The 24,332-nt window shown below is 41.9% G+C and overlaps 1 protein-coding gene across 1 annotated transcript; it reads left to right on the forward strand.

Moving 5' to 3' along the window:
* The first annotated feature begins 461 nt into the window (after positions 1 to 461).
* On the forward strand, positions 462 to 14,185 carry sstr3 (somatostatin receptor 3). Its single transcript, XM_079520064.1, has 2 exons — positions 462 to 624; positions 12,644 to 14,185. Exon 2 carries the CDS (start codon positions 12,731 to 12,733, stop codon positions 14,159 to 14,161), a length of 1,431 nt encoding a protein of 476 aa, XP_079376190.1. The 5' UTR covers positions 462 to 624; positions 12,644 to 12,730; the 3' UTR covers positions 14,162 to 14,185.
* The last annotated feature ends 10,147 nt before the right edge of the window (positions 14,186 to 24,332 follow it).

The following is a 24,332-nucleotide window of genomic DNA, read 5'->3' on the forward strand; positions in this document are numbered from 1 at the left end:
ACCTAACTAAAATTCTAACAAACAATAGTAAACGATGGGCTGGCAAAAGTTGGGAAGCACTTAGGCCCTATGTGCTGTGTAGCCTACAGACTCTCATAAACTACCAGAACAGAAATCGAGAAACTAAACTAGCGAGTTATAGGGGGAAAAAAGTATTTACTTCATATATTTTTTTAAATAATTTGCTAATCTGTTTACCTAACTCAGTATAGGCAGGCAAAAAAAGTAATCGCGCACGCGCAAACACACGCGTACGCACGCACGCGCGCACGCACACACACACACACACACACACACACACACACACGCACACACACACGCACACACTCGCGGGTTTATTTTAACACCTCCTACTTCACTCTGGGGCGTCGGCAAGCAGTGAGCGGTTACCTAGTTACAGGGAAGAGTGTGGATCAGTAATGTAATGTCGGTGCACCACTCAGAGGACAGAGTCAGGTGGAAAAAGTCAGATAACGCATTGAAGTGGACAGACAGATTGTTTTGCTATGAGATAGAATGTATTAGTTATTAAAAGTAGCTTATCTCAGTTTATTTTCTAAAAAAAACTGAGTTTCATAAATAGGCATTCCTGGACTAGACTTCGACTCTGAGAAAGTAACCTGGGTAAGTTCAAAAAGGAAAATTTGTTTGTAAAACATTGTAACAGGATTTAATTTATTTCCATACAGCAATATCTTTCAATAGCCTGACATTCGATTTCCTACCGCCTGTTGAAATGAGCCTATTGAAGCAGTTGGATCAGTTTTCTATATACCTAGGTTTATTTCGTGGTATCGCAGCGGCATTCGCAGCATTAAAGATCTCGGCTCGGATCACTAGCTTGCTACAGATGAGATGAGACAGATGCGAGATGCTTCCCAACACGTGCATGCAATGCATTGAGCGAACGGAAAATAACGTGGGCATAAGATGATGCCAGGCAATGGCATATTTATTTACCACGTTATATTCATTTTAACACCTCATTCAGGCGCACGGCAGTAGGCTATAATTAGCCAACTTGTGACTAAAGAAAACACTAATGAGAGACCTCAGACCTGTACGTGTGTGTGATCATTCATTACAGACCCGTTTTGTTTCCTCCGTGCGACGCTGAATCGTGTGTGTGTGTCTGTTTGTGTGTGTGTGTGTGTGTGTGTGTGTCTGTCAGTCTGTGTGAGTGTGTGTATGTGCAGCACGTGTGTCTCTGTGTGAGTCTCTGTGTGTGTGTGTGTGTGTGTGTGTGTGTGTGTGTGTGTGTGTGTGTGTGTGTGTGTGTGTGTAAGTGTGTGTGTGTGTGCGCGCGTGCGTGTGTGCTCATTTGGGTTTATTGTTAATCTTCATCATAATTTCTCTGTCAGTGAATACCTGATCATCTTCTTTCTGTCTATTTAAGATGTCAAAAATAAAATGCCATTTATATTTAATGGCTAAAGAGGAGGATCAACTTGAATTGCTATCTGTCTTCGATTTACCTGGAAAACCATATATCTCCTTCAGATGAGGCCAATAATGAAAACATTTCCACTCATATAAGTCATCACTAAATCTACCATAAGAGGGGGGCGCACGCACGCACGCACGCACGCACGTACGCACACACGTCTCGATGTGGAAAGTTCAACGGTCAGCCTATTATTTATTTATTTATTAAATGTGGATTTGTTTTTTCAAAGAGCAGAATGGCAGAGTAGCAGTTAATCCCTGTGTGTGCTGTGTGTAGACAGAAAGGATGCTCATGCTAGAGAGTATCTTATTGCTCGGTCCTGATCTCTCCACAGTGGCTATAGATCTGGGAACCGATTAGTGACAACTCCGTAAACTCACCATCGCTCTGGACCAGAGCTTAACCCACTTAGACCTGAGAACTGATTCTACAAATGTCTTCTAAATCATGACAGTTTTCGGAAAAACCTATGTTTCTATGTCAGTGGTGCTCAACCTTTTTCATGTCAAGGACCCCAGAATTATATCTGTATTTGGCCGTGGACCCCCATCTGGATATATGTTGTTCCAGGGACCCCCCCCCAGAAGCAAAGTTTTGAGCTAAAAAGGTTCGCTCTGAAAGAATATATATTCAAAGATGTGCGCCACATTTCTTGCGATTTTTCAAAAATAGCAGATCTACAAGCTCGTAGCGCGGCACTCGGTGCCGCACTATGAGCTTGTAGACCTGCTATTTGCAGAATGCATGAAACACCAAAAGGTGTTTTGGTGTTTCCCTAACCCTATCCTGAATGAATGGTAGCCACAGGTGCATATACAGGTACAGTATATCCTCTTATTACATAAGCAGAGCAAAGAGGAGAAAGCCTCAGAAGACGTTTTCTCTTTTTGAATATAAAACGAGTAATATATTTATTATGGTTAGGCGATGAATTGGATCTCCTTTTTAGGTACTCAGTCCCAACCATAGGGACTAGTCCGAATCCCCCGTAACTAAACAGCAGATCCAAAACGACTGGTGGTAGCTGTGGTGGAGGAGGGTGAGCAACAAAAGTTTAAGCAGACAGCATGGCGCAGCAGTATCAGTATGCAGCAGCAAGCAGGATGAGCAGTGCAAACTTCCAGTTTAATTAGCCGGTATGAAGATGGAATGAGTGTGTGATTGGATGAGTGAATCATGTGAATGAGAACGTGATGCTGACTCTTGCTGAGGCGGCCCAATGAACGCCCGCCGGCAACTGCACTGAGTTTCCTGACCGAACATGCTCTGCACATGTCTGTGACAGGCGCGATGCTCATTTGTTCTAATGATGGGGAGGGGAGGGGGGGGGGGGGGGGGGGGTGGGTGCCTAGCTCTGGTCCATAGCTGGTCCTAAACCCTAACCCATACTTCGACCCTGGAGATGTGTGACTCATACAGAAGATAACTTGGAGATGATAAAACAATGTCTCCCTAAGTAAGCAAAGGATATCAATATTGGAAAGTAGACTCTCAAAATGATGATGTCCATCTGTCTCTGGGCTGTACATTCTGACTCACTGAGCCGTCTGCTCCACACAGCCCACAGACCAGCAGCAGCACTAGTACACACACATGCAGTTCCCAGTGGGTTCAGAGACTCAGAGGAAGTTAAAATACAATAATAGCATTATGTCATTAAATATTCATTTATCAACAGGCTAGGTAAGGTCATCTACTGGTAATTTATTACAGGACTGCAGTGCTGGCAGGCTTGAATAATGGCACCGTGCAACAAGAGAATCTGTGTTGTTCCCTAGTGCCCACGCACAATATATACTTACAATATGTCTGAAAATCATAACTTTTCACCTGTGTTTAAACCAGTGGTTCTTGCAATGTGCTGGTTTAACATTGTCAAATGTAAAAACAGTGATATTGCATTGCTGACTGTGAATTTAAAGCTAACTGTGCAACAAAATCTTAACAGTCAATTGAACTCTGAAAGTTTACAAATGGACCCTTACCGCAAATCCCCAGGATTCAGAGAAGGAATAGCTTATATAACACCAAGCACGTTCATGTTTATGTACAGTATAAATAAATATGAGATTAGATCTCAATTTGCAGAAATAAACCGAGAATTACTCATTTACCAGTAGTCTGTTTTTCATCTACTTCTCAGAATAGACTATTTTCCATAAAGCAAGGTTTTATTTATGGGTCAACCTGTACTGAAAGATTATTGTAGGCCTATATTTTTTGATGTAGGTTTCACAATTTAACAAGATTTTCCCAAATTATTTATGGGAAGTTCCCTTATATTAAATCCTGGCCAACCAAATTAATGTTTACTCTCATGAAGTAAAATTCAAACAGATATGTTATTCAAACAAAGAAACAACTACACGTGACTTGAGCAATGTCATTATAGCCATTACTCTGACCTTGGCTTTTCTTATACTATTGACTAATTTCTGTAACTAGCATTGAAAGACTCGACCTATGGCTGAAATATGCCATTAACCATTGACCTCTTGTGACAATGGCAATTGCACCAGATTCTGTCCCTTTTTGATTAGTAAGAAATGTATGCCAGCACCCAAAGCTGTGAAAACATTCAAAATGATCTCGCTAAAATGGGCTATAATAGCCTTTAGGTGAACATTGTGAGGCTGTCAAGCTCTCCTGACCTTTGTGATGGATGCTCAGCTGCACAGCGCAGTGCATTTGACAGCTATCTTGCAATTCCCATGCTCCAGCAATAAGCTGCCTTTAACCCCAGTCTTTCGTAGAAAATCTCCTCACCTTGGGCTCTATTGAGATAAAGTGTTTTGTTTGTTCACACATTTTTGTGCTCTGAAACACCATTTAAACCATTTAAACAGCAGATTAAGGCTTTATGTGAAAGTAACAGTCTTGTAAAAAGTACAGTAGACTATAATGAAGTTTAAAAAATATATATATATGTGAATACATATTGTCATTGCAAATGTGTGAAGAATAAGCGCTAGTTGGAGGTTGGTGAGACTGACTAATTGCCCTGGCACTATCAGCTCACATGAAGCTGGAGGTCAAACTAAATCTTTAAATCCAATCGAGAACTTTTGGTCTCGAAAAAATATTGATTGTTAAAAGCTCTACTGTGTGACTGAGTGAGTGGACCAGAGAGAAAAGCTCTACTGTGTGACTGAGTGAGTGGACCAGAGAGAAAAGCTCTACTGTGTGACTGAGTGAGTGGACCAGAGAGAAAAGCTCTACTGTGTGACTGAGTGAGTGGACCAGAGAGAAAAGGAACGAGAAAGCATTAATGAGGTACTTGTCACCTGCCTGGCCATGCAGGGATTGCCTCTTGGCTGAGAAGTCAAAATGTGGTCCCTCATGCGAGTAACCTGACTCCACCAGATGGGGCAGCAGAGAGTACACTCCTCCTGCTCCCATCTGGGAACTCTCAGGCAGACTTGATGCCCGGCCACAAAACGGCCTGGCCAATCAGCAGCAGCTAGAAGCTAGAAGCTGCTGCTAGAAGCTGCTAGAAGCTGCTGCTGATTGGCCAGGCCGTTTTGTGGCCGGGCATCAAGTCTGCCTGAGAGTTCCCAGATGGGAGAAGGAGGGGGGAACCCAGTGTACTCTCTGCTGCCCCATCTGGCGGAGTCAGGTTATCATGCGAGAGCCCAGGGATTAAATTCTTGAGGTCTTTTTGCTTCAAGGGTAAAATTAAAAGTGCTGCAAAAGACGATTGACTGTAATTTAAAATGAGATTCCCGCTGTTCTCCCTCCCTTCCTATGATGGAAGGACAACGAGTGCCTGAGTGCATTGGCAACCTATCAGAGAACTTTCATTACACGTATAGCCTACTTGTTATGTGTGCGTTTGTGCTTAGATAACATCTTGATAGCCACAGAAGGTGATTTCACACTTTTATCAGCAACAAAATGGAAACAGCTTCCGGAAACGCTATCATCATATATGACTTAAGGTTTTTCTGCTCTGCTCTGTATAGAGTGCATGTTTGTTCTGTAAACATGGGTCTTCCAGTCTCTCCAGCACTTTAATAAATAGAAAATACATTTCATCCAATAAAGAGAGAGAGAGTACCCATTTATTAGCTTCAATTCTAAAGTTTTCCATTTCCAAATATTCCTCCAAAAAGCTAGAGAGATGAACAAACACTCTATAGCAATTATTCAGAATATACACGCACGCACGCACGCACGCACGCACGCACGCACGCACGCACGCGCGCACACGCGCACACACACACACACACACACACACACACACACACACACACACACACACACACACACACACACACACACACACACACACACACACTTTTGACATTCCAAAGCAAAATAGCAGAGGCTAATAATTGGCATTTCATTGCTCTAGAAGCATATACCAGACTGTTTATATTTGTTCACATGTATGGTGGTGGTAACTCAGTAATGTAACTTACAGTAACAGTGGAGAATTGTGCCGCTAGGCTAATCTCAGTAGTGATTATGTCTTTGTGCCGGACAGCAGCACAATGTAGTCACGCCCTCAAGTTTCAGATAAGCGTGTTTTCACCTTCAGCTACCCTACACAGTACAATCCTCATCGGTCTTAATTTAACTCTGAGAGAGTGTACAAATGATACATGTATGTATACACTCTCTGGGTTACACACCCTTACAGTAGCCTGGATAATAAGCCAGACCGAATCAGCCGTTGGCAAAAAAAAAAAAGCCTGCCGGCGGATTACACGACAGTGTGATTTGAGTCTGGCTTATTAGCCAGGCTACCCTTACAGGTCCATTTGGTTACATGTGTACTGTACATTCTCAGATTTATGTATGTGTTACACCTTACCTTACCTTAATCCTCTTGGATCCCTGTGAAATGTAAGGCTGTGACTATATGATATCTGCTTGGACCATCTCACCCTATATCCTGTGCAGCATTCTGTGCCTGCATGGCCCAGTTAGGTTAGCTGTTTTCAGCTCTGAGGTCACAATTCCCACATGTGGTCCATCTGAGTAACCTGACTCCGCCAGATGGGGCAGCAGAGAGTACACTGGGTTCCCCCCTCCTGCTCCCATCTGGGAACTCTCAGCCAGACTTGATGCCCGGCCACAAAACGGCCTGGCCAATCAGCAGCAGCTGCTGATTGGGGCAGCAGCTGCTCTCTGCTGCTGAATCAGGTTACCATCTGAGGGCTACTTTAGGAACATGGTTCTGGTCCATTCTGAGGACACAAACAGTCCATTCTGAGCCCACAAACAGTCATGTCCCCCCTGAGACACTCTAGTCCAGTGGTTCCCTAAACTTTTCAGCTCGAGACCCAAAAAAGAACTTTGATGTCTCCCCGGGACCCAAACTATAGTGAAAATAGCCGATCTACACGGTGTCACGATGTGACGCGTTGTGACGCGTTGTGAGCTTGTAGATGTGCTATTTTCACACATTTCTTAAAAGGATTTTTCTTTTATAATTCATGAAATCTCTTTGATTGTTGTATTTATTTATGAAAACCTTTTGAAATAATAATTAAAACAAAGCATTCAGCACACATTAGCATACATTGTTACCATATCATCCGATGCCATGTTACTTTGTGCGTGCATGCATGCAAGAGACAGAGAGAGACAGAAAGAGAGCAAAATAACCATTATCACCTCCATTCTCCAACCAGTTTTAATGGTTTGTGTAGGTGGGATTATGTTTCAGAAAAATGAAATGGCCCAATGGCCCTGATTCATAGGGTTACTGCGGTTATTGTTCTTGTAGCCTAATGATATTCAATGAATATTATCCCTTACATATTACACGTTGTGATATATCGCATTGTTGACACAATACGATGCATGCATTTATTTGGGGAAACAAACTCAACTCAGGCTTTATTGTCACATCACAGGTTTACAGGCGTAAAGAAGTGGGTGAAATTCTTTTTCGTAAAAGCTCCAAAACAATTTTGTAGTTTTCAGAAAAGGGAAGAAGAATAGATAGATTAAAAAAACAGAAGAAAAACAGATATTCAAATATTCCTTATATGAGTCGAGTAAAATACATACAAGCAGAAATTAAACAATCGTCAATGGCGGTTTGGGAAGGATGCCCTGATGTTGTCTTGACCAGCACAGAGCGGTGAGAGATTAGTACCCTTAAAACCTAGTGTAGACTGTAGAGCACCAACCCGTCAAAGAGCATCAAATCAAAACGTGAACAGCATCCAAACCGTTTTTTTGGGTTACTGTTGACATAAGGTAGTGTACACTGCCATTAGTTCAGTCAGGACAACTCATGAATGATAAAATATATTTTTAAATAAATATAAGACAAGCACACTCTGAGCAAGGATACATTTAAAAAGCCTTTATTGTGCTTGTACAGGGCTATTACATGTTAAAACTATAAAATGCCACTCAATGCCTCAATAAAGGCTTTTTAAATGTATCCTTGCTCAGAGTGTGAAGCCTGTCTCAATGGGACCTCTCTTCTTTTTAAACCTGTTTTAACTTTGTGAGCACCTCATCACCACCTGGACTGGAGTCATCACAGCACTTGAATATAAAATGAGCAATACATATATTTTTGTTTGGCGATGAATTAGATCTTGTTTTTAGGTACTCTGGGAAAGCACATCTCCCTACCAATAGAGGTACAGAGTACTCTGTACATAAAAGTAGATCCAAAACAACAGGTGGTAGCAGGTGGAGGGTAGCCTCGGTACCCAGGCTTTTAATTTTGCTCGCGTTCGGCAAAAAAATGAAAGCCTGGGGGAACGTGACACATTTCCTGGTCTAGGAGAGTAGGAGTGGGAGTGAACTACAGTGCAGAGGGGCGTCGCTTTCCTCCGCTGATTTCCACCAGGGAGGGGAGGGGCAGGCTCTGATCGGTGAACCAACATTCTCCAGCAGTTGCTCCAAGCACGCCTGCCCCTCTAGACCAGAAAGCATGCTGGCTAGGCTAGGCTAGTGGAGGGTGAGCAGCAATCAGAAGTACCCAAAATAATTCCCGCCATTATAATTTTTGGGGCCTACCCAATAAAATCATTGATGCAGCGTATAGTTTAGCAGATTTTTTAAATATAAATGTGAGTGTACTTTCCAGAGACTATTTAGCGTCTGTATACCTTTGTTGTCCCACGGGGAAATTCCATTTTATTGGGTAGGCCCTAAAATTACCGAAATCCGAGTAAGGAAGCTGCTATTTCCGTTACGAAAATAATATATTTAAATTTTTTAAATATCTTTACATTTTATTTCCTTTTCTGCTAAGCAACAGCTTACAAAAACACCTTGAAGACCCTAACAGGAGCCCTCGTACAAGGTTTCTTCGACTATGCATGCACCTCCTGGTACCACAGCACCTCTAAGGCCCTTAAAACTAGGCTCCAGACTTCCCAAAACAAACTGGTCAGGCTACTACTTGGCCTCACTCCCCGAACCCACCTCACCCCTGCCCACTTTGACAGGCTGGAATGGCTTAGGGTTGACGACAGAATACAGCATCTATTCGAGATTCGATACACCACGGCAGTTCACCAGTTCGAACCCAGGCTCCCCCAGAGTTGGTGTCGAAGTGTCCTTGAGCAAGACACTGAATCCCTAATTGCTCCTGATGTGCTGGTTGGTGCCTTGCATGGTTTCCGCCGCCATCGGTGTATGAATGTGTGTGTGAATGGGTGAATTGATGCACAATCTATGTAAAGCGCCTTGGATAAAAGCGCTATATAAAATGCACCATTTACCACCAAGATACCCATGTACCTGTCTAAATACTTCCTTAATGTCAACGAAGTCCACACCCACAACACCAGAGGGAGTTCAACAAACCATGTGCAACCCAGATTCGGCACAAACAAGGGACTAAATTAATTTCGCTCCTATGCCACCAAAATGTGGAACGCCCTACCAACAGTCATTAAGACATGCAAATCCCTTGACTCCTTCAAAACCGCCCTCAAAGGGCACCTACGGACGGCTGCAATTAGAAACTGGCCCCCGTAAAATCTGAATCCCCCCCACCCCTTTTTCCCCTCACTGTATATGTTTCTTTTCCCTTTTTACCTCCTCTATGATGATTTCCTGTTTTGACTATATAGTTGTGTATATTCGTACGTCTCTAATTGTTTTGATGAATTGAAAATGGTGGGCCCTATTGTAAACAAGTGTAATGCTTTATGGTGTCGTCCACTCACAGTTAACAGTTGTTGTATAAGTTGTACTTGATATGTACTGTAATTCTGCAAACTGTTAATAAATCAATCAATCAATCAATCAATATATATTATGCTTAGATCTTTTCTATTTATATTAGGATAAATTTGCGCAACTGTAAAGACGAAACGGAAGTGGGGAGGAGGCTCCACTTCCGCTTTATATTTTACTCATGACAGCTTTTCTATTGCTGTATGACGGAAGCATTTGGAAATTGCGGCAACAGTCCGGCAACGCGAGACTAGGCAGCAGCAAATGGCAAGCAAGGAATGAGCAATGCAACTTCCCTCATTTACATAGGTTTCTCTATTATAAAGTGAGTATGTGATTGGCTGAGAATTGAGGCATGGAGCTGAGACCGACCATGGTCGGGCAGTACTAGTAGCAACTGCACTGAGTTCCCCGAGGGTATGGCCAGACAGTCGCGTCAAGAGGTGTCAAGAAAATGCCTTGTCCAGGCGTCTCCTCCGTGTTTTTAAACAGCTGGTGGATGGAAATTACCCTAGTCTTCAACTTGAAGCCACATACTAGCGTCACTAGCGTCATTTCCATCAACCAGCTGTTTAAAAACTCGGAAAGAGATGCCTGGACTAGGCGTTTTCTTGGTGCCTCTTGACACCCCTGTCTGGTATACCCAAAACGTCTGGGTCTCCAAGGCTAGGTACCCTGACAGAACTTGCTCTGGGGGGGATATGAAAGAAAATCGTCTGACCACCAGGGGGCAAATTTCCCCCCTTGCCCTCCCCTAAAATTGCCTATGTTTTTATAGTCTATCTTCAGAACCCCAATTTGCAAACTGAATATATTTCCGCCCTGGGAGATTAGTTGGAAAGGCTCTGGTCTAGTGTGGAGAGGAACATCAACAAATATTATGAAAATAACAAAAGGTCCTCAGAGTGTTCGGGATAAATTGACAAGGCACAAGGTTGAGTCACTGCCCTTTGGGGAAACATAGCAATTCTGAGCAACATAGATTGTGCTAAACAGCCACATTCTCACTTGTTTGTGTGGATCTAATTGTGGAATGTTCTGCTGCTACATTTCACAGTCCTTATATATATATAATATAAGCTCGGCTCAAGTGAGACAGCTTTCTTATTGTCTTTTCACAAGAAAAATCGCTCTGCATGGCCGTCCTGCTATTTGTGCACGTTATTTGGTTCTGTTTGATTTATGGGACTTATATCAGAGCATTCTCTCTCCTTGGAGTTGTCACGTGTAGGCTAATATGTGAAATGTTGTAATATGTGACGATATGGGGGGGGGGGGGGGGGGGGGGGGGGGGAGTAATGGGACAATGTGCAAAAATTGCTCTTGGACCTCCTGTAGTAATCTCAGTTTCCTTTCACATGCAGTTTCAGAGTTATGTGTTTCTTTAGATGGGTTTCTTTATAATTACTAGCTTCAACAACTTAAACGTTTTCTCTGACTGTGCAGCTGTTTCCATTGAGATGACAATATAGCCATTCAACAATGAAGTGGTTTGATTAATCAAACAGCTATCGGTAAGCTTACGGCACTACAGCTGTGCTGTTCTCACAGCTGATCTACCTGATAGCAACATTCACTACAGCTGTGCTGTTCTCACAGCTGATCTACCTGATAGCAACATTCACTACAGCTGTGCTGTTCTCACAGCTGATCTACCTGATAGCAACATTCCCGTCATGATGAATGAGGGACCTATTTGAGGAGAGGAAATAGACTGATGGATATTTCTCTGCATCGGAGATTATAATTAATCTCAAGTAATGTTCTGGGAAATGACTACATCCTTTCCTGTAATGTAAAGTCAAATAATTGAAGGACGGATGTTTGTGACCCTGCTTTCAAGGGCGTGTGGGGCATGTAATTTTCAGACTCTTGCCTTATTAAATGATAGCCACTCTGTAGAGAAACAGGATACAGGGAGAGAGAGCCGGCCTGGGAGTGACATGCATTGACCGGGAATCTAACCAGAGACCCAACAAATGACTGAATGACCCCAAAGAATCCAACAAGTTGATTAACTTGATCTTGCCGTAATAAAGTCAGGAGGATGGTCTAATTGTTACAATTAGAAATGCCTCAGACCTTTGAAGTTTACATGAACTTATAGCCTGAATAACGGGTCATTCCTTTGTTTGGTTTTTCTTTTTCAAATGAAAGCAGCTGTGTGAGTGATTGGGAAGTGGATGCCAGCTGTTACTTTGTTCCAGAACGTGGCCTAAAGGGACGTCAGTGCCAATGGATGTTTACCAAGCATGAGACTCCATAGCCACATATGGAGACTTGTGTCTAAAGCATTTGAGCTTCCTCAAGCTTACACACACACACACACACACACACACACACACACACTCATGCATAAACGTGTGTGCACACAATGGTGTGAAAAGCAGATGCACTTTTATGTATAAACAAACACGTGCACACGTGCGTGCGCACACACACACACACACACACACACGCATGCATGCGCACGCACGCACGCACGCACGCACACACACACACACACACACACACACACTGTGTGCCGTACGTGTTCACAGTCCGGTTAGAGAGAGTGCCTGGTTGCTAATGAAATGTCAATTATTAGCCTCTGTAGTTCCTGTCTACGGGAACACACACTGTTTAATGTGTCTGAGGTTTCAATGGGCCAAAAGACTGACCGAATGTTGTTATGGCAAAATTAATCGTGGCTTATTATTTGTTTCCTCTCTGACAAGTGCCCACTTGTCATAGTGCTATGATGAATTTGGATTTATTTTTTTACCTTAATTTAATTAATTTAATTAATTTTTAACTATTTAGCACTGTTATCAAGATTAATGTTTTATTTTTTACATTTCTGAGAATAGAAATATGTCTTTGATGATGTTCTTTTAAATGTATTATTATATCTTCTTCTTCTTCTTCTTCTTCTTCTTCTTCTTCTTCTTCTTCTTCTTCTTCTTCTTCTTCTTCTTCTTCTTCTTCTTCTCTTTCTCTCTCATGTCACTCAAGTGTCTCCAGTATCTAAATCAAACAATTTCTGTGTTCTCACAGGACAGATGGGAGCGAGCTGAGAGTGAGACAGACAGATAAAAAGATAATTATAATAACAACAAGAGACAGAGAAGAGAAAAAGCAGCCATGGCTGACGCATTCAACTCTATCCAGGAGATGAACGAGGGGTTATGGGAAAACAGAAGCTTTTCGAGCCCTTCCTCCGAGCTGTCTCTGCTCCTCCTAAACATCAACGACAGCTTCTTCAATGACTCGCTATACAACTGCACCAACTGCACCAACGTACCCTTCAAGCCCTCCCCGGGTCCCGGCGTGCTGATCACGGTCATATACATCATCGTCTGCATCATCGGCCTCACGGGCAACACCTTGGTCATCCACATCGTGCTGCACTACACCAAGATGGAGTCCGTGACCAATATCTACATCCTGAACCTGGCCATAGCGGACGAGTTGTTCATGCTGGGCCTGCCCTTCCTGGCTGTGCAGAACACCCTGCAGTCTTGGCCCTTCGGCTTGTTCATGTGCCGCCTGGTCTTGACCGTCGACTCCATCAACCAATTCACCAGCATCTTCTGCCTCACCGTGATGAGCATCGACCGCTACTTGGCTGTGGTCCATCCCATGAGCTCCTCCAAGTGGCGGCGCCCTCGGGTGGCCAAGGTGGTGAATGGCATGGTGTGGTTGCTCTCGTTCTTGGTCATCCTGCCCGTGGTGATCTTCGCCGACATGAATCATGTCGGCGAGTGCAACATCACCTGGCCGGAGCCGGCCACCATCTGGAGTGTCACCTTCATCATCTACACCTCTGCGGTGGGATTCATTTGCCCGCTGCTCATCATTTGCCTTTGCTACCTGCTCATTGTCTTGAAGATCCGCAGTTCGGGGAAGAAGGTCCACGCCACCTCCAGCAAGCGCAGGAAGTCCGAGCGGAAAGTCACACGCATGGTGGTGATCGTGGTGGCTGTTTTTGTCTTCTGCTGGATGCCCTTCTATGTCGTCAATATCATCAACCTGCTGGTAAAAAGCCCAGAGCACCAGGGCTTTTACCTCCTTGTCATTGTTCTTGGGTATGCCAACAGCTGCGCCAACCCAGTCATCTATGGCTTTGTGTCAGACAACTTCAAGAGGGGTTTCCGTAAAGCCCTCTGCCGCTCGTCTCGAAAGGTGGAGAACCAAGAGACCACAGAGCTGCAGGAGGAGCGGAGGAGGGTGCTGATGCCGAGGGAGAGCCTGCGAAGGGTCATTCGGGATGAGCAAGATGATGAGGAAATGACGGAAATGACAACAGAGATTTACAGAATTAGCCAGAATGGCAATGGCAGCGTGCAGCCCGAGAACTCCCCAACCCTGTTCTCGGACACGGGACCACCTCCTGGAACTGCGGATATGTCTACTCCAGAAATTAAGGCCGCAACTGGGGAGACCAATGGGAAAGATCCAGGCGATCCACTGGTCCAGCCCTCACTTGTTAATGGAACGAAAAATGGGAGTGTCAGAACCCTTCCAGAGGAGCCAGGGCAAAAGAGAAACTCATTGGACATAAGTTACCTCTAGTGTAAAAAAAGAAATAATACTGTATGTCTTAGCTCTGGTCCATAGCTCTAATATGCATTAGAGCTCTAATATGCATTAGAGCTATGCTACTCTCGTCTTCCTGCACTCGCATGAAATGCAGACCAGCCTCTCGACTGTAGCGAAACTAAAAAGAACGTTGTCGCTACTCACCAATACAAAGACGGTATGTGTCTTTACAAAGCCTACTTTCTGCGGTGGACGCACACTGAGCCCCTCACCACACGTATAAAATGCACTTTTGGGCCAGAGAACTGTTTTTTTTTTCACCGGAAGAAAAATACTTTTAGTTACTCCACTGCGCCCTCTACCGATATTGGCAAGAGAAAACCCCATAGACAAGATTTTTCCTTCCGGTGAAAATAAATCCCTTTCTGGGCAAAAAGTGCATTTTAAACGATCTTTTTATTTTCGCTACAGTCGAGAGAGGCTGGTCTGCATTTCATGCGAGTGCAGGAAGATGAGATGAGCCTTAATGCAATGGCAGCAAGGGCATTAGGGCTATTGACCAGAGCTATGTATGTCTCTTGGTGTCAGTTTGTGTTACTTAAAGTGAACACAGCATAATAGAACCCATCACTGAGTCAACCATCCTACCTTTCCCTGAATATTATTTCATTTTGATCAATAGACTAAGCGACATCAATATTGAATATTGTGTTTGCTATCTTGCTGGTGAACTGTGGTAGATTTATTCAAACAAAGCTTGAATGGAGTTGCTATAGTCTGTATCATGCATTATGTGCCACCATATTTCTAATGCCTAAAGATTACATTGATGTTTGTACACATTTGTGCTTTTCTTGAAGATGTCCCTTCTACCCTTTTACTTCATAATGTGACAATCAATTGCTCTTTAATCCATTGAGACCTGGAACGCATCCATGTCACATTAGCGTTTAACCACATTAACCATTAAAGGAATGTATATTGCGTGAGCATTCAAGGCAACTACTGTATAGTCTGTCGTCACTGGTGGACTAGAATAGATGAACTGTCCAGGACTTAATTTTTTAACTGGTTGCCTCACTTTTTCATATTGCATATTTTATATACTGTAAACAGTAGCTTATCATACTGTCATGTTGTAGTCGAGTACAAATTGAGTATAGATGTGTACACAGGCAGCTTTTGTGGCTTAATTTATAGGAAAATCAAGAAGTGATTGTGTGTCATTCAGACATATGAAAAAACATTTATTGTGTTGTTATTGCATTGTATGTGGTTCAGTGGTTCTGCTCCTGTGATGCTTCAGAACTCTCTGTGCAAGCATGACACAGACATTATGATCACAAACCACCCAACAGCAGAGCCTATTATTTTAACCACTCTTAACACAATCAGCGCCGGGATTCCTTCAAAATAGAAGCTCTGGGGTGCCGGAAAGACATGGCCGCTTTTACTCTGACCCCCCCCCCCCCCCCCCCCCATACATTGCTCTCGATTTCATTTATACGATAAATGATCCAAAAAGCGTTCATATTTTCAACGAGAGGCGGATGAGGAGCAGAAATGAAGCACTAGTATATCCATCAGATCAAAACTACGGAGAGCACCCTAGATGAGCAGATACGAGGCATTCTTTCTGCCGCGCTAACAGGCTAGTGAACGGTAAGCTAATATGACGTGTATACGGTGGCCGAGAGTCCGACTGAAAAAAAAAAAGGAAAAAATTCAGAATATTCTTCTTTCGCCTGATAACATTGAGGATGCCGTCCTATGGATTCTTGGATTGGATTCGCTATGACGTGTGGACACGTTGGATGGACAGAAACGGGGCAGAAGATTCAAATAAATTAAAAGAACATGTAATAGGCCTACATATTAATTTGCATTGAATGACATACTGACAGAGTGAAAACCTGAATACTTCTAGGGAAGGAGGAGATGGAGGGAGTTTGTTCATTGATGTGGATAAAGCAGTAGTGGATAAAGCGTATATCTATTCTACGTCCGAGCATAGACATGGTAACGCCCCGCCTGCCTCTGATTGGCCTACCGACACTGAGCATAGACATGGTAACGCCCCGCCTGCCTCTGATTGGCCTACTGACACTGCCCGTCTTGCCTGTCCTCCGAGATGCAAGGGTACTCCGTGGTGGGAAATAATACAAGTACAAGAGAATGACAACACGCGACAGTAACTTAATTGTATTGTAACTTTATTTTTTGTAGAAGAGGCAACTGGCAAACTAATATTGTTTGTGCCGTTTGCTTTGATTGAATAATTGATTGAACACATATGTACTATGATTTGATTTGGCTGTGTTCTAAATTAAAGTGTTAGTGTTGATTATCGTGTATTAATCTAATTATAGTAAACTAATACTATTATACTAAAAAAGATAAAGATCAAGGTATTAATCTAATCATAGTAAACTAATACTATTATACTAAAAAAGATAAAGATCAAGGTATTAATCTAATTATAGTAAACGAATACTGTTACACTAAAAAAGATTAAGATCAAGGGAAAAGATACCCTTTTACAGTACAACATTTTTTCAAGTTTACACATGTATACAAATAAACAGGCCAACGGAATAAACAATATTAGTTTGCCTCTCTTCTACAAAAATAAAAGTTACTGTCGTGCGTGCCAAGCTGTCATTCTCGTACTTGTATTATTTATTTATTTCCCACGACGGGAGTAACCTCGCAGCAGACTATCCAGCATGTATACATCTTCCACCTCGGAGGAAACTCTGGTAAGGCCGGCAGTATTGGTAGGCCAATCAGAGGCAGGCGGGGCGTTACCATGTCTATGCTCGGACGTAGAAAAGATATATGCGTGGATAAAGTACTTAACCCCAGTACTGTACTATACTGTAAGTGTAGATGCTCTTGGTCAAACATTGCTCTACTACAAAGTGAAAGTCGCTCTGTCAAATGTGTACTTGAGTTAAAGTACAGGAGTACTTTCTTTCACAAATATGTATTTAAAAGTACAAATTACAAGTATATTTAGTTTTTGATATCAATGCTTTGTTGAAATGTAGACATTTTTCTCAAAAACGTAAAAGATTTTCCAGACATATATAGTGAAAATAACATTTCAGAGAGGGGAGGGGCTATTAGTGCATTACTGGGCTATTTCTCCATCAATTTACATCTGTGCATCATTTTGTTCATAATGTTGGCTTGGCTACTGACAGCAGATGGAGGTAGGAGACCTCAAAACAATAAAATAAGAAAATAAATATGTAGGCTAAATTTCACAAGTACAGTATCCAATACTGTGATTGGAGCGTGTGAGCGTGGGACTGAAGTTCCCAAACAGTGGGAACTGTATATAAATACATAAACAATTTCCATTAATGAAATAAATAAAATTATTAAGAAGTAGTGAAAATAGCCCAGGGACGCATTGTGCGCTTGTAGATCTATTTTCACCAGTTTGGGTCCCGGTCGAACATCTATCTTTTGGCTCTCTGTTTAGCCTATATTGAGGTGATCAACTAAGTTGATCAAAAACAACCATTATTATTATTATTATTATTATTATTAAATTATTGACTCATGCTTTGTTATGTTTATTTGTTAAATTATGGACGTATTCTGTGCTTTTATTTTTCTAATTATTAGAAGTCTATAAGACGAAAAAGCAATGGTGGTTTTCCGAAAACCACCAGTGCCACGCCAGCCTTGAAGTGATCATGTGCCCAAATGGTTACCTACCTAATGTCCTAATAACAGTGTTATTTTTGGTTTATAAAGAAAAATGTTGAATACCAAACTTTTGTTTCTGCTTTTTTTTATATACGTATATAAATATATTACCAATAACATTTTTGTCTCAAGGCCTGTGTCTGTTTGCAAACAGCCGAGAAAAACAAGTGCAGAGGGTGCACTCAGAGAAATACTTCCACAGGAACAAAGAAGCAGATGGAAATTGTTGCATCACTCCATAACTATATGTGTGCATTACAATGTGGTTAACATCTTCATGTTTCATCATGAGGTCACCATTCTTCCTTCATGAAGCCTGATTTATACTTAGTCGTATGAAGGTGTCTCGTGGCAAGAATAGCTGATATACAAGCTCACAATACGTCAACATGTGATTAGCCGTGAGCTTTTCGATCAGATATTTGTCCTATATATGTCAGAGAATAAAATAAGCTTAAAGGTTAAATGATTTTGTTAAAAAGTTAAAGCTCTATATTCTGATATATATTGCTATAGAGCAGTGGTTTTCAACCAGTGGTCCCCAGATAAATGATGGGAGTAACCAAATGGACCCTTATTATTAGAGCTTGTAATTTTACGCTCTCAAGAGTTAAATTATTGTTAAAGAATTACTTAATTTACACAAGTCTATACAGTTAGTTACTTTATTGACACAAATGTTTAAAACATTGGGTCCAAACAATAATAAAAAACCCATGAATCAAAAACTTTAAAAGGTACGATACATTAAAATATACAATACACAACACAAAATCCCTTTACAACAGGAGCTTTCTATTGCTCCAAAAGTGACAGGCAGGCATGTAGCATACGCAATTAGAGAATGTAGAATATTGGTTCTTTTGATCAACGTTTGCCTGTTGTCTCTCCCATGGTATCACATCAATGCAGCATGGAATTGTGGACAAAATCTTATCCAGCGACAACAAAAGTGGGTGTGAGTCGAGAGGCAAAATCTCATCAAATGGTGGTCCGTCCGTGGCTCAAATTGCCCAAAAATGAATGGACCTTGATATGAAAAGGGTTGAAAACCTCTGCTATAGTGTAGCGTGAGACCATGCAGCTCTTTAACCCATTCGGTACGGTAACCCCTTTTGGTGTTTTAAGCATTACGTTATACTTTAGCTGTTGAAAAATAGCAGTTCTACAAGCTCGTAGCGCGGCACCGAGTGCCTTGTAGATCTGCTATTTTTTTTAAATCGTGAAAATGTGGTGGATATCTTTGAATATATTCCTTCAGAGCGAACTCAGGGTACCGATCTTATCTAATCCGGAGAAAGAACTCCACAAAGATCATTTATCAGCTTCAATCTTCCAGTTCCAATTTTGTCTGCTAGTTTTTACTTTCATCCCTTCTAATTGAAGTATCCTGTTTCCGGCATGAATTCAATCTCCTTATTGATTGGATACAAGTGGTATCCTGACCTGGACATTTTCTGTTTACTTAAGAGTTGGAGAGACTCCTTTTACTGATAAAAACAGCAATGTTTGCTATTGGAATATAGATCTACCTACAGTATTTAAGGCCTATTAATTTTACTAAAAATAACACATCACAGTAAATATTGTAGATGGGATCCAAATACACTGGAGCGATTCTATTGACTCTACGATAACATGCTCCGTGTTCTCCCTGCTCCTGCGTCTAGTGTCTAGCCCACACTCCCACGCGTGCACTTCCACACAAATCCATTAAGAGGTATAAAAACATCATTAAAGACGCATTAAAAAGGGATTTGCCACCCTGATACCTTATCTGCTTTGCCCCTGAGGCTTTCCCAGAGATGTACTGCTGTGTTTTGGGGGATGCCGTGTGCAGTGGCGTGTTTGCCTCTCTCTCCAGGTGTAACTGCTGGTTTACTGGTGTTTGTGCCTGAGCTGTTTCGGCTATAAATATGGTTTCCTGCAGTGTCTGCTGTGATTCCTTCCTTCCTGCCAGTGTTCTACTACAGTATACACATAGAGAGGTGATAGTCATCTAATGGGTCTGGGTGTCTGGTCTCTGCGATTCACTCTTTTAGTTTTTTGCAACAACAAAGACACATTTAGGTAAGGGTGGACCCATGGTTAACAACATAAATAATATAGAATTCGGGAGATGTACTACTCAACTACTGCACATATGCATGGACAAGAGTGTGGTGAATGTTTATTCTTTTTTGCAGGATTTTAATATTGTTTGAGGCCTATAGGCTATGTCTGCAGTTAAACAGTAGCCTACAATCCTCAGTGTTCATTTAACCATGAGGGTGTACAAATAGAACCAAATGGACCCAATTTTACAGTGTATGTGTTTGCAAGACATCTGTGGCATTCTCAGCCCACAGGCTCACACCCACGTACAGTATGGACACACAAAGAGGCAAACACTCTTTTTTGGCTGCATGGGGCTACTATGGAAACCCTGTGCAAACACTGTCAGTAGCTGAAGACAACAAGGCCTTCACACTACACCAAAGGTGCCTTTTCTAACTTTCTTTAATTGTCTACTTTTGGCTTTGGATTGAATATCTCAATCAAATCTGTGCACTCAAAATGCCCCATTTGGTTGGGTGGTATTTATTATAGACCACCAAATCATAAACAAACTGTTCAGATAATAGATGAAGAAGCGCTGTGTGGGTCCCAAATGATGCCAAACTGAGAAGGTGCACTTTGGGGAGGGTTCAATACATTTCAGGACAATACTTTCAAGTTCCTTTCCTTTGTAAACATCACAGTGGAAAACGAAAGCCGAACGTGTGCCCACAATCATCTTCATGGATGTACTTATGACTGGTATATAGAGGTGCAGAGGCAACATGATTGGTCCACAGATAAGAGGCTAGGAATCCATGCACCAATCAGGCTGATATAGATCGGATGATTGCTGGAAACCCACCCACCCTTCTAGGTTTTGCGGAATCTCTGTGAGAGTTGAGAGTAGTACATTTTTTCCCCACCTTGATATTCTGCATGACATCTATAATCCACTGATGCGATGGATGTGTTACCCTTCCACTTAAATAGGATTATAGGCTTCTATATCCAATTAACAATGATGTGAAAGCCACAACTTTCTTTAAGTGAGTGAACATGGGGCATCACACCACCCCCCCAGCAATCAACAACATATTTTGACATGGCTGACATAAATCAGATCTCCATATAAAATGTGGCCATACACATACTACACATACTGTGTGTGGGTACACACACACACACACACACACACACACACACACACACACACACACACACACACACACACACACACACACACACACACACACAGACAGACAGACAGACAGACAGACAGACAGACAGACAGACAGACAGACAGACAGACAGACAGACAGACAGACAGACAGACAGACAGACAGACAGACAGACATCGACAACAGTACTCCAACAACGGGTACAACATAACTGGAGGGGCATGCATTCCGCAATGGGTATCGTAGACTATATTTAATATACATTTCTAGACAATCTGATTACCACGGTAAATTTTAAAACACCACAGTACTATCTACTCATCAATTTCGATCAGGTTTCTCATGAAAGAGGAAATGGAATATGCAATTTATGTTTTGTTTTTTTGTCTTATACTAGATGCATGGCCCGAGCTAATTAAACAATAGCAAACTGAGTCTGAGCACTTCTTATTCTAAAATCCGATTTAGACTCCTCATGTAGAATATTTTCACAAATATGTGATTCACTGTAACCAAACAACAAAGTACAGACAGACAGACAGACAGACAGACAGACAGACAGACAGACAGACAGACAGACAGACAGACAGACAGACATCGACAACAGTACTCCAACAACGGGTACAACATAACTGGAGGGGCATGCATTCCGCAATGGGTATCGTAGACTAAAATAGTTACACAAAGTTTGTTGTATATGTAATATACATTTCTAGACAATCTGATTACCACAGTAAATTTTAAAACACCACAGTACTATCTACTCATCAATTTCGATCAGGTTTCTCATGAAAGATGAAATGGAATATGCAATTTATGTTTTGTTTTTTTGTCCTGATCAAAAACAAAACACTTGAGTCTTGAGGATCATATTAATTGCATTTCAGAGAAACAGAGATAGACTGACACAGACAGACCAGAACAACGCAACAAATTTCACAACAAAACCTTATTGAGTTTAATTCTAATTTGGTGCATTCTCCTTGCTTCTTCTCTCCTTTATAAATGAGTACTCTGAAAGGGGCAAGGAAGACCTTGTGCTTAAGTGGTTATAAGAGAAGGGCCACAGAAAGAGAGAGACAATTCATCAGCGACATTAAACCCAATTTATTTTGTTAATTTAGTTAAGCAACGGGAGTGAAAAGCAAGTCATCTTGCCATACTAAAATTGATTTCAAAAGATAAACTCTGCCTGGAATACAGGAGAGGCACTATAAAGAGAAGAGTACTTCAGTTGAATCCAAGCCATGGTGCATGCAGAGAAACACAAGTAATAGGCCCTGCTAGGATGCTAATCAAAAACAGCTGTCACATATTATTTCATCGCCAACTACTGGATTCTGTCCAATGTCTCTATTAGGACCACAATTGAGGTGCAAAATGTATGTTCTAATCTACACAGAATGACGGTGTGGAAAAAGCATGTACTGTACACATATTTATTGAGTAATTGTTTTAATGACCAGCGCATTTCTTCAATAAAACGTATAGGCCTACCCATGTTTTCAATCAATCAATCAATCAATCAATCAATCAATCAATCAATCAATCAATCTTTGTCACATTAAATTACAGGTACAGTAATACGGGTGAGACATTCTTGACTGTGCACTGCAGACCCTGCATCATCGCAGTGAGAACAAGATAGAGAATATGAGCACAAAGGGAAAGAGGAGAGGGCCAGGGGGAGAGGACATATAAAGTGCATGTTTTCAACATCTATTCATCTATTCATCCATGCTGTTTGTTTGGGTTTGGGCTGGGTTTGGGCTGTTTGTGCATTTTGCCAACACATTCATCCAGTCCATTACAACAAGCATCCCATGCGCAGGCTGACTACTTTCACCATGTTTGGTGCACAGAAATAAAAAAAATGTCATATTTATTGTTATTGGCTGAACATATGTATACGGCCTGTTTCTGTCTTTCTTTTGTTTTAGAAAAGGTGGATGTTGTCGGGTATGGTTTTTTTATGTGCAAAAGGCGTGTTTGTATGTTTTCTGGAAGAAAGATTTGTTTTCTCATGTAGGCAAAGCAGTAGCAAGTAGCTATGTATTCAGAATGTATCTAAATGTGATTGACATTGTGATCACATGACTTCAGAGAAAATGTTTCCCAATTTGCGTGACTTTTTGGCAAAGGTTTTAGGAGAAGTAACAAAAAAATGTGTTTTAAAGAAACTGCACCATCGAGGCAGGAACTTCGGTAGACAAAAAATGCTGGGAGGAGTTGTGTCATGCCAGGAATCCAGGGTGCATTGGTTCTTGTATAGTATGTCCTATATGTTATATGTGAAACTGGCTGTACCATGAGCTCAATTAAACAAAGAGCCAGAATGTCTTCCTTGGCAGACTGGGGGAAGGTTTCATTATGATGAATCTACCAGATACCCAGGCTACCAGGTACCTAGGGTTTTATTTTCGTTAAAAGCCTGGGGAAACCCATTGGAAAATCTGGCATAGTATATAGGAAGTGGGAGCCAACTTGTATTTCGCTAACCAGTAACTGCAGACTGCAGAGGGGCGTCGCTCTAAATGTGGTGACGTCAGTGTTCTCCACTGTTTTGTACCGGGGAGGGCCGGCCGGGGCGGGCGCTCTGATCGGTGAACCAATAGGATCCACAGGCTGTTTTCGCCGGCACCCGCCCCTCTAGACCAGAAATCACACAGGCTGGGGCAGGCTGTGATGAATCCAACGGTATAGATAACATTCGCTTTTCACAAACACACACAAATGCACAGACAAACAGAAACAAGCACAAAAAACTAAAATGTTTGTTTGAAAAATAATTGGGTGGAGATTCTTCCTCTGACTACTGGGAGTGTACGTCACATGACCATAGAGGGGAAAATTGGGGCAGAGGTTTTTACTTGGCCTCGTGACACATGTGAGCGCACAGTTTCATGTGTCTGTGGGCAGCTAATCTCCGGCACCATTGGACTGATCGTCCAATGGTGCCGGAGATTAGCTGCTCACAGACACACGGACACACACAATCACACATGGACGGACGGGGGCAAAAACATAGTCTCAGCCACGGCTTCGGACTGGCAGAGACAATAATTCTGCTACATTACTGTGCAGAAATTATTGAGAAAGACGCTGAATATCATTAAAGCAAATTAGAGAATTATAGAGATTATGATAATGTTTTGATGATTGGAGTATTCGGGTATAGTATTCAAGCTTTAAATTAAAATTTGGTTTAATATATGAAGTTGATAAACCAAAATGTTCTGCATACCATATTGTTATTCAGTAATTTG

Source organism: Electrona antarctica (assembly GCF_951216825.1).
Source record: "Electrona antarctica genome assembly, chromosome: 14".
Taxonomy (NCBI): domain Eukaryota; kingdom Metazoa; phylum Chordata; class Actinopteri; order Myctophiformes; family Myctophidae; genus Electrona; species Electrona antarctica.